The sequence below is a fragment of the Anoplophora glabripennis genome, unplaced genomic scaffold, assembly GCF_000390285.2.
Source record: "Anoplophora glabripennis isolate ALB-LARVAE unplaced genomic scaffold, Agla_2.0 scaffold904, whole genome shotgun sequence".
Lineage (NCBI taxonomy): Eukaryota > Metazoa > Arthropoda > Insecta > Coleoptera > Cerambycidae > Anoplophora > Anoplophora glabripennis.
This window is the reverse complement of record NW_019417045.1, coordinates 98,404-114,951: the sequence shown is the minus strand read 5'-3', so window position 1 is coordinate 114,951 and position 16,548 is coordinate 98,404. Positions and strand designations below refer to the sequence as shown.

The window sequence follows — 16,548 nt, the reverse complement described above, 5'->3', positions numbered from 1 at the left end:
CTGTTTTTTGACGATAACTCCTTCAATTTTGCTCTAATTAACTTTTATAAGTACTCATTTTGAAGGTCTTTTTGAGTACTACAAAAAACTCCCGGAGCGTTATACACCTAAAATTAATCCTTTTTCCGTTATTTGACGTTGAATACATCGATTCGAGTATTCCCCCCAAAACAAGTCCTCTTCCACTAACCATATTTCGCTTTGTATAGAACGTACAACACTTTTTATAAAACGATTTTCTTTGTTTATTTATAAGTTATATTTTTGTGCATTGCACTTTTTTTTAAATAAAATGCGTAGTTTTTGAGTTATTCGCGATAAATACTTTGTGTTTTTTTTTTCTGAAAATTCCAAGTTTTCAATCGTGAATAACTAAAAAACTATTGATTTCTCGATAAAATTCTTCGAATATTTTTTGCTCAAAATTTGATTCTCTATCGATTTTTGAAAATAAAAACCGAGAAGGGTTGTCCACCCCCAACAGGGTGGAAGCGTCAATCGGCGCTATGTCACTAATGTTAATTGTCCTTTTCTGTAACTATCTGCCAAATTTCAAGTGGATCGGTTCAGTTTCAAAGAATTCGGAGGTGAAAAGCTTCAATGACTGTACTACTATCCCTGCGCAGGAGCGGATAAAGCCTCGTCCTCACCGTCCTCGCTTTGCGCATCACAGCGTCGACGTGTGACTTCTATGTGAGTGTGCGGTCCAGGATTACCCCTAAATACCTGACGGTGGTCGCACAGAATGAGCCTCACGTCCCAGGGGACTTATTCTGTATAATTATTATCATTAACCTAAGAATCTGCTGCTCGGTTGTGTCGACTGTGGTAAGCAAACTTCTCGTCGTGGTAACTCGCAATTCGTCCTAGCTCTCCTGCAGTTCAATCAGGATCATCCCCTCTGTTACCTTGCTCATCATTGGCAGGAGAGTGGTGGACCTATAATTTGAAATAAAAGTTAAATTCTTACATGGTTTCAGGAAAAAGACACGTTTTTCCACTTGTCGGTGAATCTTCGTAACCTCAAGATGGCATTAAGTTAAGCAGCACCATCACACATCTGATCACATCCGGGTGCCTTGTGGAAGTTGAAGCGTCGCAAAATATCTATTACCTTCTCGAGCTTGTTTCACTTCATCAGCGTGGCCTTCTTTCTCGTCGCGAAGATTTTCCATTCGAGGCTGTAGGCGAATGCCTCGGCCTTTTCATACCTTGTAGAGATGATCCCATTTTCGCCGTCAATCGGAGGCATCGATTTCCGGGTGGTCCTTAGTGCCCGTTGCATCTTCTGTAGGTTGCAGTTCTCGGGGTTTAGTGACTTCAAGTGTCACTGCCACGAGGATTGGTAGTGCTCGTTCAGGGCGGTTTTGACCCTCCGGTTCAGATGGTTTAGGGTCTGCTTATTCAGGGGGTGGACCATCCGCGTAGCTCTTCCATTTGCCGCATTGGACACTTCCTACCAATTTAAGATACCAATTATCAGTTGTTTCCATATTATTTGCGTCAGGTATATTCTGGGAGAGCAAAGTCGTAAAAGTGACATACGACTAAATAAACACAATTGCTTGTTGGCAAATCATTATTTATCCTCAAGTCGGAAACTAACCATAATTATAGTCGAGGAAATAAAGCACTAAAAACGGCCTTACCTCTGAAATCTGTGCAGTAAGATGGATTGTGATGCGGTTTTTTGCATTCGATTCGTTAGAGCGAACAAAAAGTTTGTGACCCTATGTGATCAATGAGAAATGAAAATTGCATCGGTGCATAAGAAAAATGCATTTTTAAAATTGCATCTTGAAGAGTTAAAATATGAAAAATTTGCAACTCGGAAAATATTGACTGAAATGAATTCAATTTTACTACTCGCTGAACACGAATATCACGACGGCTACGGTCTCCGACGTACCTAGTGCCCAGAGTGGCTGGTTTCCACGACGTCTCCTGGAGTTTTGTGGAAATTCGTTATAAACTTAGCCGAAACTCGTTACCTTGGGATTTTTGAGGTCGCTTAACACGAATATCACGACGGTAACGGTCCCCGAGGTACCTAGTACCCAGGATGGCTAGTTTCTGTGACAAGTATTTTATTTTTAATTATTTTTTATTATAAAAATACATTTATTAATTACAAAAAATACATGTTTTCATAAAAATATTGTACTTAGATATCTTTACAATTTTAATTTTTCTTATTTCACGTGTGTGCTATAACTTGGAGCGTATCCGTATGCAGTTCGGAAAGTCCCCATGGTACATCGGCCGTTACGTGAGAGCGATAAAGTGGAAACCGGCCACCCTGGGGCACTAGGTACCTCGAGGACCGTTACCGTCGCGATATTCGTGTTGATCGACCCCAAAAACTCCGAGGTAACGAGTTTCGGCTAAGTTTATAACGAATTTTCAGAAAACTCCAGGAGACGACGTTGAAACCGACCACCCTGGGGCACTAGGTACCTCGGAGACAGTTGTCGTCGTGATATTCGTATTGAGCGACCCCAGAAACCCCGAGGTAACGAGTTTCGGCTAAGTTTATAACGAATTTCCACAAAACTCCAGGAGACGACGTTGAAACCGGCCACCCTGGGGCACTAGGTACCTCGGAGACCGTTGCCGTCGTGATATTCGTATTCAGCGACCCCAAGAACCCCCGAGTAGTAAAATTGAACTCATTTCCGTCAATATTTTCCGAGTTGTAAATTCAATTCAAGATGCAATTTTAAAATGCATTTTTCTTATGCACCGATGCAATTTTCATTTCTCATTGATCACATAGGGCCACAAACTTTCTGGACGCTCTAACGAATCGAATGCAAAAAACCGCATCACGATCCATCTTACTGCACAGATTTCAGAGGTTCAGTGCTTTATTTCCTCGATTAATAAAAAAAGAAAATTTTTAGATATGTGTATATAGCAAGGGAAAGTAATCAAATGGATGCAATGACAGATATTGATGATCTCAGTGTAATTTATACTTTTTTCAATAACTACTACTATGAAACATGATTATTTGAGGGTATTAGTTAATCCGGGTTACGTGCATACAGGGGGGGTATGACCACATTTTTATAAAAAAAAATTGTTCAGTTAATTTCTGGATATTTTTGTACTACCAAATAATTCTTTGCACTTTAGTAGTAACTTATCACCCAAAACTTATCCCTCTCCTTCAATGCAATTAAAAGTTATTAGCAAAAACCCATTTATTTAAAGTCATCTTCAAACGCGTTTACCTTGAGTTAACAAATCTACCCTCAATATATGTATATACAGAGATATTTTTGTTTGTCAGAAAGCTTTCTTTCTCGTGACCATTATAAATATTAACAGAAATAAATATACAGGGTGAGTCAGTTCTTTGTAGACAAACTTTAACAGGAGATAGAACAAATGTTTTTAAAAAGAAAAGTTCCTATAAACATATGTCGTAGAAGGCTTCGTTTCCGAGATACAGGGTGTTGAATATAATTTTTTTTTTCTCAAATTTTCATTATAACTTATAAACGAATGCTTAAATTTTTTTCATGTTTGGGGGATAATGCTTATTAATTAAGGGGCATAAAACAAGTGATAAAAATGTTCAAAAACTTGCACACACAGTGGCGGAGTGGAGGGGGTGCTCAACTTTTTCTTCTTTACGCCAATGACTATTTTAAAAAAAAAACTGTTAATTGACTACATTGGAAAGAGATAAAGAATAAGAGATTTCGGCTTTTTAGAATCCTTAACAAACCATATTTAGGTTTCGTTGAAACAATTAAATATTTAGCCGATAATTGATAATAAATAAATTAGGTAGGTACTTAATTTAGCACCACATCAAATACTAACAATCAAAATAACTCGGAAACGCACAGGAATTTCTAAACAGAAGAAGGGACATTATTTTTGTTAAACTGTATGTAGATAATGAAAATAACATATTTTTTTTAAATAGTCATTGGTGTAGAAGTTCTGTTTAAGAAATGGGTTGAGCACCCCCTCCACTCCGCCACTGTGCAAGTTTTTGAACATTCTTATCGCTTGTTTTATACCCCTTAATTAATAGGTATTATTCCCCAAACATGAAAAAAATCTAAGCATTCGTCTATAAGTTATAATGAAAATTCGAGAAAAAAAAATTATATTCAACACCCTTTATCTTAGAAACGGAGCCTTCTATGACATATGTTTATAGATACTTTTCTTTTTAAAAACATATGTTCTATCTCCAGTTAAAGTTTGTCTACAAAAAACTGACTCACCCTGTATATTTATTTCTGTTAATATTTATAATTGTGACGAGAAGGAAAGCTTCCTGACAAACAAAAAGATCTCTTTGTAGCAGCTGTTTTTTACGTTATTAGTCTTTGTAAAGAGTGATAATAGGACAGCAAGAATACATGATGTTTCTTTGATTGCATTATTTCAATATATATCCGGAATGTGTTTTTGCGTAATTTATATTTGAACATATCATTTTTAGTTATTATTTTAGATAACTATACTAACTGTTTACTAGGTATTAGCGTTGAAGCATATAGTCCATCGAGTAATAGTTTCCTACAACATCTGCAATTAGGAGTCACGTCTGTGGGATTAGATTTTTTTTGTGTACTTTGACTTCTAGTATAGAAGAACATTGTTTGACTTTATTCGACAAGATTAAAAAAAATAATAATCTGTTTTAATTAACTTAGTAATAATAATAATTCCTTTAAAATAGTGTAAGAAAAGACTCAAATCACCACATCACACAAAACTGAATCTATATGTCGTTGCCATGTCGTCGGAGCATTAGACAAACCGAAAGGCATAATTTTAAAGCCACGGTTTCCATGTAATTTTCATTCATGTGGTAAAGCCTGTTCAAATTTTCAACACCTATAAATTCAAATAACTGGAAAATCGGATTCATTTACGGGGTATATATACGTAAATAAGTTAATAATTTTTATTTAGGAATACTGTTACGTTCTTGTACATTTCCAGGTCGTATTAAGGGCGGCGGCCATCCTTATGTAAAAAAATGCGTATAAAAATAATTTTATGTCTGTTAAATTTCCCTACGTGAACAGCTTAATTACCTATTACTACAAAGTCTCTTATGTTTTTGTAAATGCCCGAGCCGTATTAAGTGCGGCAGCCACTCTTATGTAAAAAATGCGCATAAGAATAATTTGATGATGTCTGTTAAATTTCTATACATAAATAGCTTAAATTATCTTTTTCAACAAAGTCCTGAATGTTTTTGTATATGCTCAGGCCTTATTAAAGATGGCAGCCACCCTTATATAATAAAATGCGTATAAAATAATTTGATGATGTCAAATTTCTATACACGAATAGCTTAAATTACCTCTTTCTACAAAGTCCCATTCTGTTTTTCTATATATCTGGGCCTTATTAAGCGCGGGTATTATCTATTATTCCAGCCCAAACATTCACTTTCTCAAGATACTGAGTGCGATACTTCTACATCCAATGTGGATTTTCAGTTGCCCAATACTAACAAATTTGACGGTTTACACCTACGTTTAGGAGGAGTGTAGCTTCATCAGAAAAAGGGGCCTTAGAAACATCGGAATTCCGTTAATTTTTTCCATTACAATTTCACAAAATTCGACTCGTTTATCAAAATCTCCTTCCAAAAGTTCCTGAACTAAGATAACTTTGTAAAGATGACATTTTTCTTTTTAGCATTCTAAGAACTGTTGAATGATCCATTTTATTATTTAATGCTACTTGCCGTGAACTGGTACCGGAATTTCGTACAACATTTAGTTTCTTATTTTTGGGTATTTGTTTTCTACTACCTTTAGGGAGGTCCTTTTCAAGACCTGTTTCTCGAAACTTCTTTCAATTTTGCTTACCTAGGTACTGAGGATTGAGAAATTGGTTCTCGTTTGGGGTATTTATTATTAAATGAAGTACAAATTTCTCTCAAAGTCCTAGTTTAGTCTCCACAACCAATCATTATTAAAATTTCAATTATTTCCGTTTTAGTAAGTTTCGTATTGACAAAAACACTTTTAAACATTTCTATATTAAGTCTATTTGAATCATAGATCTAATAAACTAGTTTACTAGGTCTATTGTTTATTCACTTGAATGTAATCTTTATCTGCATTTTCGAAATGGGAAAATATCAAGTAAGAAATTTATGTGTTTCATTCCCAGTAGAAATCTACATCTCATTTACATTTGGGTACGCCATTATTGTAATTTTAAAATATTTTCTTTAGCACTATACAAAATTCTATTACCTAAACTTACTAATACAGATTAAAAAAAATCGATGACGTCATCACTGTCACATGGGTGACGGCATATGTAAAACAAATATCTCACAGAACACACTTTTTTTGTTGTCCATTATCTATCTTCTTTTATACAATTTCTGTATATTTTGAATCATTTTCTTTCTAGGAGCATGGATGATGTTGACCATTCAAATGAAACAGAACTATTTGAAGATAAGTTGCAACCGACCATAGTTCACGAAAACAATAATAGCGAAAGTAGTGATGAAGAACATCCATCTCAAAAAAGGGAATCTAAATGGAACGATGCAATTTTGACGTTATCTTCAGTGTCTAACTGTGATGTACTTTCTACCAATGCTTTACCAAGATATAGGGGTGGTGTTTATAGTCCTAGTGTTAGTAACACATTAGATACAAATCTTATGTATGTAGAAAATATGATAAAAGTTAAAGACACTAAGCAAGTATATAATAAATTTTCCAATAATCCAGACATTAGTACATATGAATACAGATTTCAGCCAGAAATGAAATATGCAGAATATCCTTATTTACACAATTATGGAAGCGAGTCGAATTCGAATAAATATTATGAACAGAGTTTAACTTCAAAGTTAGCCAAATTAAGAGTTTTAGATAATTTTAAAAATGATGTTGGCAAAGTTGATGCAAAAGGTATAACAGAAGATACAAATTTCGTTACAACGCACTTACAGGATTCTGTAGATAGGGATACTAATAATGATTCAGGATATTCAACTAAAGTTTATGGTAGTTCCAAAGGAAATTCACCTAATTTATCCGGACAAATAGACAGTGAATGTTTAGGTGCGTCCAGTTTAGTTTAGTTTACAAAATATTCAAAAGGAGGACATTCTTTTGCTGCCATATAATGAAATTGCTGGTTAATATATGCTTAAAAACAATAATTATATTAATGAAGATAATTCCAATTATTTTTCAGTTTTAGATATTAATTTAGGCGATAGCAAAGCTAAATATTTATAAATAAAGCATTCCAATATTTCCTCATATTACTATAATTTAAGGATAAGGAAAGCATTCTTACTATCAAAATATATACCTACAAAGATTTTGCAGGAAATTTATTTTAAATGGAATGCGATGTAACGCGATTATTTTATGATTTAAAAAAAATATCTTGTAAACACTTTATTTTTATTATTTCATAATAAAAGACACTTAATTAAAAGCAAGTATATTTTAAACATATATTGAAATTGTCTCACTAATAAGCAAAAATCCTACTCACTGAAATATAGTTTGACATTATAAATGAAAAGGAACATACATTAATATATGTCGATTATGTAGATCAAAATTATTATCCGCAATATATCAAATGTATGCCAATAACTTTTTTAAAACAGATTTTTTTAAAACAGATTTTAATTCCAATTTCAGTTTTGAGATGAGTTAGATATTAATACTAATACTGTTATTAATTAATATAAAAAAGGCACACCTATAGGTAATTTCAAATTTGTTATTTAGCAATAATGTAAATAAATAAGAAAATATAAGAAAATTCGTGCACCTAATTGTTTTTTAGATAAAAAAAATTCTTTGCAATTATTATGAAGATATAATTCCTATTTAATACACAGAATGTTCATTCTACTACTGAAAAGCGATTTTATATATTCATCTATAAATGCAAGAAATATGAAGTATTTAAAATAATACATATTTTAATATTTAATGAAATGTATAGTAGAATAAAATAAAACATTGTTTCATCTTTCTTGTAACTTTTTAAATTCCCGAAACCTTTTTCTCATATCACCTTTTTAACACTTTAAAGTTAGCATCCGATTAAGCTGAGTGTATCTAAGGTAAAAAAATGCAAGAATTTTAAATATCAGTCATAAATATAATGATACGTTATTAGAAACTGGAATGCTCAATTGTTTGTTTATGTTGTCAAAATGTGAGGATTTGATGCTTATAAAGATTGTTGAAAGTTATGTTTTATATCAAATTTCAACGTAAATTTCTCAATTAGATTTAAAATAAAAAAAAAAGGAAAAAATTATTTTCATCAGTGTTCAGTCTTTACGTCTATTTTATTGTACTCACATAAAGTATCAATTCTTTTCTAAAAAAAATATACATTTTGAAATGTCATGTTTTTTTTTTTGTTTTTTTGTTCGTCATTCTTTGTTGCACTTGAAAACATTCATTGTTGTACTAGGCTGGAGGATTCACCTAAGGTTTTCATGATTTGGTCGGACGGAACATTCATGTAGTTATTGTGGAAAAATTGTTTAAAATATTTAATGAAATGAGATCCATATTATGCTCTCAGCCCACAACATTTATTTGGAAAACGAATAAACATAGTGTAATAGTTTTTTCAAAATTAATTTAAAGAGTAAACTGTGCAAGAAATCACCATATTTACAATTTATTTACTTAAAAATAAAGGCTTAAATCAAAAATTGCTCACACGAGGGAAGTGGATCTATCTTTTAGCGTTGCAATGATACCAAAATTATATAGATTTGATAAAAATTACTCAAAATTATATGCTAAATCCCGAACGCCTACAACCACGTGTGTTTTACTAAATGGGATGGGCTAAGAGATTGGTAATTGCGGCCAGGATCAGAGTTCAAAAAACTATCTATAGTAGGATCGTATACGATGCAAAGTAGAGCAAAAAATTGTCGGCCTTTTATCAAAGGAAAATCGTGTCATCATTTTTAGGAGGCGTAAGATAAATCATTTCAAATTTAAAATGAAATTCAATGTAAAATCTGAAATACCGCTGCATACGCACTGTGTTCTGGTAGTAGCTGTAGTCGCCCAGGTGCATCGAGTGTACGAACTGGTCGGTTATACGTCAAATACTAACCTGGCGAGCTTTGCTGTCAATTAGAGAGCGCTTCCAAAAAACAAGTAAGCAACAGTGGCGCGTACAGAGGTAAAATGTAGTACATATGTGGAATTTAGGAAACAAATTGGATTTATAATAAATTACATTTAAAATAAATAGTTTATGAGAATAAAGGAATTTTTGTAGCAACAACGGTGCCAGACCTGAACTGATCCCCTCGTCCCTTCATAATGTATAAAGAAATTATTCAATTTGTAAAACCCTTAAAGGCGTACTTCATTGGTTCCCTTGACAGGCAATGATTTATTACTTTGCATCGAATATGATCGTACTATAGTTATAATCTATACATTCTATAGGTACTTTCTCAATTGAGACAGTATTGAATTAAACGATTAAACTTATGTTTGTCTTCACGTCGAAAGAAAGGAAATAATATTGCTAAATATGATACGTAAGTTTTATATTGTTGTATTGTTATACAGGGTGTCCCGAAATTCATGCAACAAAATTTGGTCATAGATTCTTAAGACAAATTTAGGGGACCCGTATTTTTTCTTTTTGCTAACTGGCCCCCTTTTTCGGAGTTACAGCCCCCTGAAATCTGCTCCTAAGTTGTCTTTTTTATATCTCAAAACCATGTTGTACGAGAATCACTAAATTTGGTACACAGGGGTTTTATGACATGTAGAATGTCACAGTGGGAGTGGGGCTTTTTAGGGAGAAACCCCCTTAAGACACTTTTTCGTAGGCCCCCTTGTCTTTGGAACCAGAAAAAATTGGTGGCAAATTTGATTTTTTTATAAAATTATTAGTTAGCTAGTAAGACATTGAATTTAGAAACTTTTTTGTCTCTTGATATTTGTTTCGTAAAATGCAATGTTTTTGAGGAAAATGGCGAATACGATGTACATTCGATCACATTTTGACATTTTTCTTGAAAACATTGCGTTTTACGAAAAAAGTATTAAAGAGACAAAAAGTTTCTAAATTTAATGGCTTTCTAATGGACTAATAATTTTTAAGAAATTTAAATATCCGACCAAATTCTTTTGGCTCTAAAGACAAGGAGGCCCACAAAAAATTGTCTTAAGGGGGTTCCCCGCCAAAAAACGTAGCACCATCAGATTCCACATGTCATAAAACCCCTGTGTACCAAATTTAGTGATTTTCGTACAACAGGGTTCTAAGATATATAAAAAAAGATTATTCTTAGGGGCGGACACTTTTACTTTTTTAGGAGCATTTCAAACCCAATGCGGATAGTGATGTTACCCATTTGCGAGGTAGCGTGACATTAGGTTTGTGGGAATGGAGCAGAACCGGTCGATGGAACAGATCAGAGACGCGAGTAACTCCTTTTGACAATATATTCGTGGGATTTTCTCCCATGAAAATGGGAGATGAAGTAGATGTGGCTGGTAGGACAGATTATACAGGGTGTCCCAGAATAACGTGTACAACGGAGGACCACAGATTCATGGGCCCAACATAGGCAGATTTAGGCTACTTGACCTATATCCGAAATCGCTTCGTTTGGCCGCTAGATGGCCTCAAAGTTCATGAAAATATTTTGTATTTTGTAAATAATAACTCGAATACGTATTAATCGATTTTGATTATTTTTGGGATGTAGACTTTTGCTATCAATCTACACATTTTGGTGTTATACAGAGTGTTTTTTAAAACCTGTAACTCCTAAAAAAATTATGAATGGCGATAATATCCGATCATAACTTTTTCCTCTTTTGGGCAATAATGACAATTATTTTTTATCTGATGGGTGAGACGTAGAATTTTGATTAAATGAGCGGTTTTGGTACAAAAAATATTTTTTAAATATCTACATTATCGTACCACCCATATTATAATAGTTAACAAAGTGTTAGTAGGCACTGACTTTGTAGGTTGACTGTAATTTCAGTCTGATATTTAACTCATTGTATCTGACAATTCTTAGTGAGTGTTTACGACGATGAGATACACCACCTCTTACTTCATTTTTCGATATGGATACACACACATACGACAAATTATAATTATTTATAACATGCCTAATTTTATTCAAAAAATTAGAAAAAATGGTCAAAATCATTGATAGTATTATTATTGACTCTATTATTCTACCCAATACATATACTGTTTATACTTGTTTAGAAATTTTGCAAAACACTTTACCCAAGTTATTAAAGGGTGTGCCGTTATTGCTCAGAGCTAACATGTGGTTTATGCATGATGGAGCTCCATCACATTTCACTGTAAATGTCCGGCAGTATCAGAACAAAGATTTCCTCGTCGATGGATCGGTAGGGGGAATAATGTTACTGTTAACTGGCCTGTTCGTTCACCAGACTTAACACCTTGAGAATATTATCTTTGGGGTACTTTGAAAACAACAGTAGGTATATGCTTCCACATTTAACATTGAAGAAGAGTTGTGGAGACATATCCAAATTGCCATAAATGTTTTTAAAAATTGCCCCCAAGAACTGCAAAGGGTGTCCTTTAACTTTCTTCGCCGAATTAACCTTTGTTGTAGAAACAACGGTGGTTAACAGTTTTTATAATAAGTTGTACGAAATCTAATAACATCAACTTTGTTACGTTTATCTCCAGTATTTTTTATTGTATTTGATTATTTTTACTAAATATCTCCATAAAATTAGGCATGTTGTAAATAATTAGTCTTATGTGTGTTTGTATCCATATCTAAGTAACATGTTGTGGTATATCTTATCGTAGTAAACACTCATTAAGAATTGGCAGGTACAATGATCATACTGAAATTACAGTCAACCTACAAAATTAGTGCCTACTAGCACTGTTAATTATTGTATATGGGTGGCAAGATAATGTAGACATTTAAAAAATATTTTTTTTGTACCCAAACTGCTCATTTAATCAAAATTCTACAAGAGGCCCAAAAACTTGCAAATGGAATCATCTATCAATTAAAAAATAGTTGTCATTATTGCTCGAAAGAGGAAAAAGTTATGAACGAACCATATATCAATTTTGTAGGAGCTACAGGTTTTAAAAAACACTCTGTATAACATTAAAATGTGTAGATTGATAGTAAAAGTCCACACCCCAAAAAAAATCGAAATCGAATAATACATATTCGAGTTATTTACAAAATTCAAAAAATTTTCACGAACTTTTAAGGCCATCTAGCGTCCAAACGAAGCGATTTCGGATATAGGTTTAGCCTAAATCTGCCTATTTTGAGTCCAAGAATCTGTGGTCTTCCGTTGTACACGTTATTCTGGGACACCCTGTATATGAGATTAACTTCTCTTCGGGGCAGTTTTTTGGCCAGTTTGGGAGGGATTAAGGGTGCGGGTAGCGTGACAGTATGTTCATGGGCTTTACCTTACTTGCGAATGGGTAACATCGCTATCCGCATTGAATTTTTACTCCACCTACACACGTGTCTGAAATGCTCCTAAAACAGAAGTTTAAAGTGACCATACCTAGACAAACAATTTTGTGAACGGAACTTTATTTCAGAGGCCAAAAATAACTTGTATTCACAGCAATTTTAATTTTTGTTCATGTTTTAAAGTAATTAATGCGTGGTCCCTTTATATTTCAAAATGTTTATTTCATGTTTGTTGACGTCGTTCAAATATATTTTTGGCTCACTTTATTTGACAGTAGAGTGTGTTAATCCAACATATTCAAAATAATCTACTAAGGAAAATACGGTACAAAGGGTAAATGTTCTATATATCTAAAATGCCCCCACTACCATTGCGATAATTGTACCAATCAGAAGTTGATATAATTTTCTGTACGATCCTACAACTTGACCACTAACGTTACAATTTTACATACAATTCATATCTAGTTAGTACAAGTTTTGATTTATGATAAAAAATTTTTTAAATATTTTAGAAAGACGAAACGTGCATAACTTTAGCTGGGACAGTGACAGCAGTGTTACATAAAAGCAAAAATAAAAAGAGGAGCATTAAAAAATGAAATTGATGTCCGCGGGATATCAGTAATTCAATTCAGTTCCGAGCGGGCAGCCGAGCTGAGCAGACGTGTTTGTGAAAGTGCAGTGCAAGGAGCAACATCTACCTGCCATTATTAAAGCTACCTGGAAAGAATCTCTTTTCTTTCCTCTTAATCACCGGCTTAAGCATAGAGGCCGTCGGCATCTTTGTTACAAGTACCTGTGCCGGGGTTATGCCCAGGTAAGTCCCACTTTTACTTATTTATCAGTTATTTGCATTACTTTAGAATACATTTCGTTAAAATTACAACCCCCAACAAACAATATACCAGACAGACAAATACACCAAAAGACACGTACGCCCCCGTAAGGGGGCATCCCCNACGAGTGACAAAACAAAAATTTTCATTAAATACATTTAACAAGACTATTCTAATTTCATGAACTATGCATTATAATCTGTTGATATCAAATTTAAGCTATTCTAATAGATAATACGTAATTCTGCCTACGATTTATAATGTAATCCTTATAACTCACAATGTTGGTACAAATATTACAGACAGAGAACTATAACAAATTAATTAAATTTATGGGTTACAATACAATCCTTTGTCAGAACACCTTTAGCTATATACAACACATTCAGAACTAAAAATTATAGATTTGAACATATTATGTAGATTTGGCGATACCACTTATACACATGTATTACAAATGGTGATAAAAACTATACTAATTTTTGAATGGTATTAGCTCTATATAAAAACTATTTGAAAACATGTTTTTTTTAATAGGTTCTTTAAGCATTATATAATTATTGCATGATACAAACAGTAAGAACAAAATTAGTTAATACTATATACGATTCTACCCTATATGTTTATTAGTATATTAATACCTTAATACCAAATGTAGTTTCAATACTTACTTCTACCAGCAGATGGTTGATGCACGTCACTTAACTATTTTAACAAGCTTTAAATTTCACTTTCCACTTTTCAAATTAATAAAATCGTCATTGNAGACATAAAAAATCAGACAAAACAAACAAAACACGACCACAAACACCAAACACGCGCCCCCCGACACGTAAACCCTCCACAAGCGCCCTACAAAACACCCCACAAAACACAAAAAAACAGACAGATAAAACCAAACAAGTCCCTCTGGTAATTTTGCGAAAGCAAGAACGGTGGACGCAAGTACAAAAAATACTCCCGACACTTAACATTAACTATACAAAAGCCAAACTCACTAAAGACGGCATAGCCATATACCCAAATACACCTAAAGCCCACAGACTATTGACAAAGACACTGACAGACAAAGGCGAGGAGTACCACACCTTCACCCTCAGCGAAGAAAAAACGCTGAGGGTGGTGATACGCGGAATACCTGCGGGTGTTTCGCCAAGTGAGGTCCAACTCGACCTCGCAAGACAAGGGTTCCCCGGCGCAATAGTGCACCGCATGGCGAGCCGTCAAAATAAACAGGAAATGCCCCTGGTCCTAGTTCAGGCCCCACAGGACCAGGAGGACATCCTGAAGGTAACCCGCTGCTGCACGCTCGTGGTTCGAGTAGAGCTACAGCGAAAGCAGCGGGTTGCCACCGGTGACAGCGGTTCGGCCACGGCCAGACACGGTGCACAGCTGAGCCAAAGTGTGTAAAATGTGGCGAAAACCATAGCACGCACGTCTGCAAAAAGACCAAAGACACGCCCGCCAGGTGTGCAAATTGCGCCGGGCCACACCCCGCCAGCTATATGGGGTGCCCTCAGTACCCCAAAGCTAAAAACACAAAAACACAAACACACACGACACAAAACACTACACAACCACACATACAGCCCCTCCTACCCACCCCAAACACAACCCCAGGACGCACATACGCTGACATGACCAGAAAAACACAAAACACACAAAAACACAACACCTCACCACACGCACACACAGACGCGACACCCTCTCAACCGGGCGCGGCGTCCCTAATTGACGCAACAAAGCGTCTTCAGGACTTCTGCATACAGCTGACGACCATGGTGTCGAATATGCAAAAATTATTCGACTTCTAATGGCTCGTCGGCCTTCCCAACCCTCCCCGCTGAGAATTTCGACCTGGAACCTTGACGGGTTCCGGGCCAAAAAAATGGAACTCATGGACATCTTGAACCGACTAAACATAGACGTTATGGCTGTCCAGGAGACCTACCTCAGCGAGGCATCCCGTACCTCCATCCCTGACTATGACATATACAGACACGACAGAAACCTTAACGGGGGTGGTGTTGCACTCATAGTAAAGAAGTGCATCGACCACTATCCGCTGCAGCGGCTCCAAACTGAAAACACAGAGGCCGTGGCGATAGCGGTGAGATCGCTACGGCATGGAGACGTTGCGGTGGTGTCCTGTTCCCACACAGCACAATGACATTCATATGATGTACTGAGGATAACTTTTCAGGATGTATAGGATATCCTCGGATAGGTACACGATCACCTCAGGATGTACCAGGGATATCCAAATGGAACCGCCTGGGATTTGCTCTTGACGTCCTGAGGACATCCGCCTGGGGCTATCTGCAGGAGATTAACAGGTTATCAGTGGATCAAATGAGGACGTCCTAGGCTTTACTGTGTAGGTATGTCCTCAGGACATCAGCCGGGCTATTGTCAGGTTATCAGTGGATCAAATGAGGACAACGTAGGCTTTACCGTTGATGTCCTCAGGACATTACCTGGGCTATTTTTAGTACTTATTGGGCTAATAAAAGAATTACAGGGTGGTATTAAATATTTCTATAGATCAAATACGTACCTAATTTCCAAAACATTTGCTTGCCATTTCCACTCCATCTAATATCTTGTATTCAAAAAAAATATTGACACAAAAAAATGAAAAGGGAAATCTGATCATTTATCTATTCGGTTATAAAAATATGTAATATGAGATTTGATTTCTTTGAATACCACTGGAATAAAAATTAACAATACAATATTTTGGATCTGTTGATTAGATTCGTCATAAATACGTGCAGGGTAGTTTTAAAATTCTCTTTTCATGAGATTTAAAGACATGTTAAAATTTTTCTGTAAGAAGTATTCCATCGTTGATACATGTATGTATTTTTAAACATTTTACTCACCCGCACTTACTAAAAAGTAATTCAGTAACATAGCGACCGGCAGATATTTTTCTGTTTAAGATTACATACAAATTTTCAGAAACATCTCCAAATTATTTAGATATACACATCAATGGTTCATATTATTCATAAAACTGGTTTGAGGCATTTTTTTAAACTGGAACAAATAAGACCTAAAGTACTTCATGAGAATAAAATATAAACTTTAACAGCACTTATTTTTAAACTGAGTTCTTGAATAAAAAAATAAAATTGAACTGAATTTTTTTATTCATTGCACATTATAAATATAAACTTAAAAAGCAAATTTCACATGTACTTATATATATATATA

General features: G+C 34.7%; 1 protein-coding gene across 1 annotated transcript in view; it reads left to right on the top strand.

The window, feature by feature from the left end:
• LOC108911301 overlaps window positions 1-8,064 on the top strand; it is a 66,902-nt gene extending 58,838 nt beyond the window's left edge. The window contains exon 4 of the mRNA XM_018716206.2: window positions 6,412-8,064. Coding sequence (XP_018571722.1) covers window positions 6,412-7,096 — 685 coding nt within the window. The 3' untranslated portion in view covers window positions 7,097-8,064. The remainder of the gene's footprint in view (window positions 1-6,411) is intronic.
• The last annotated feature ends 8,484 nt before the right edge of the window (window positions 8,065-16,548 follow it).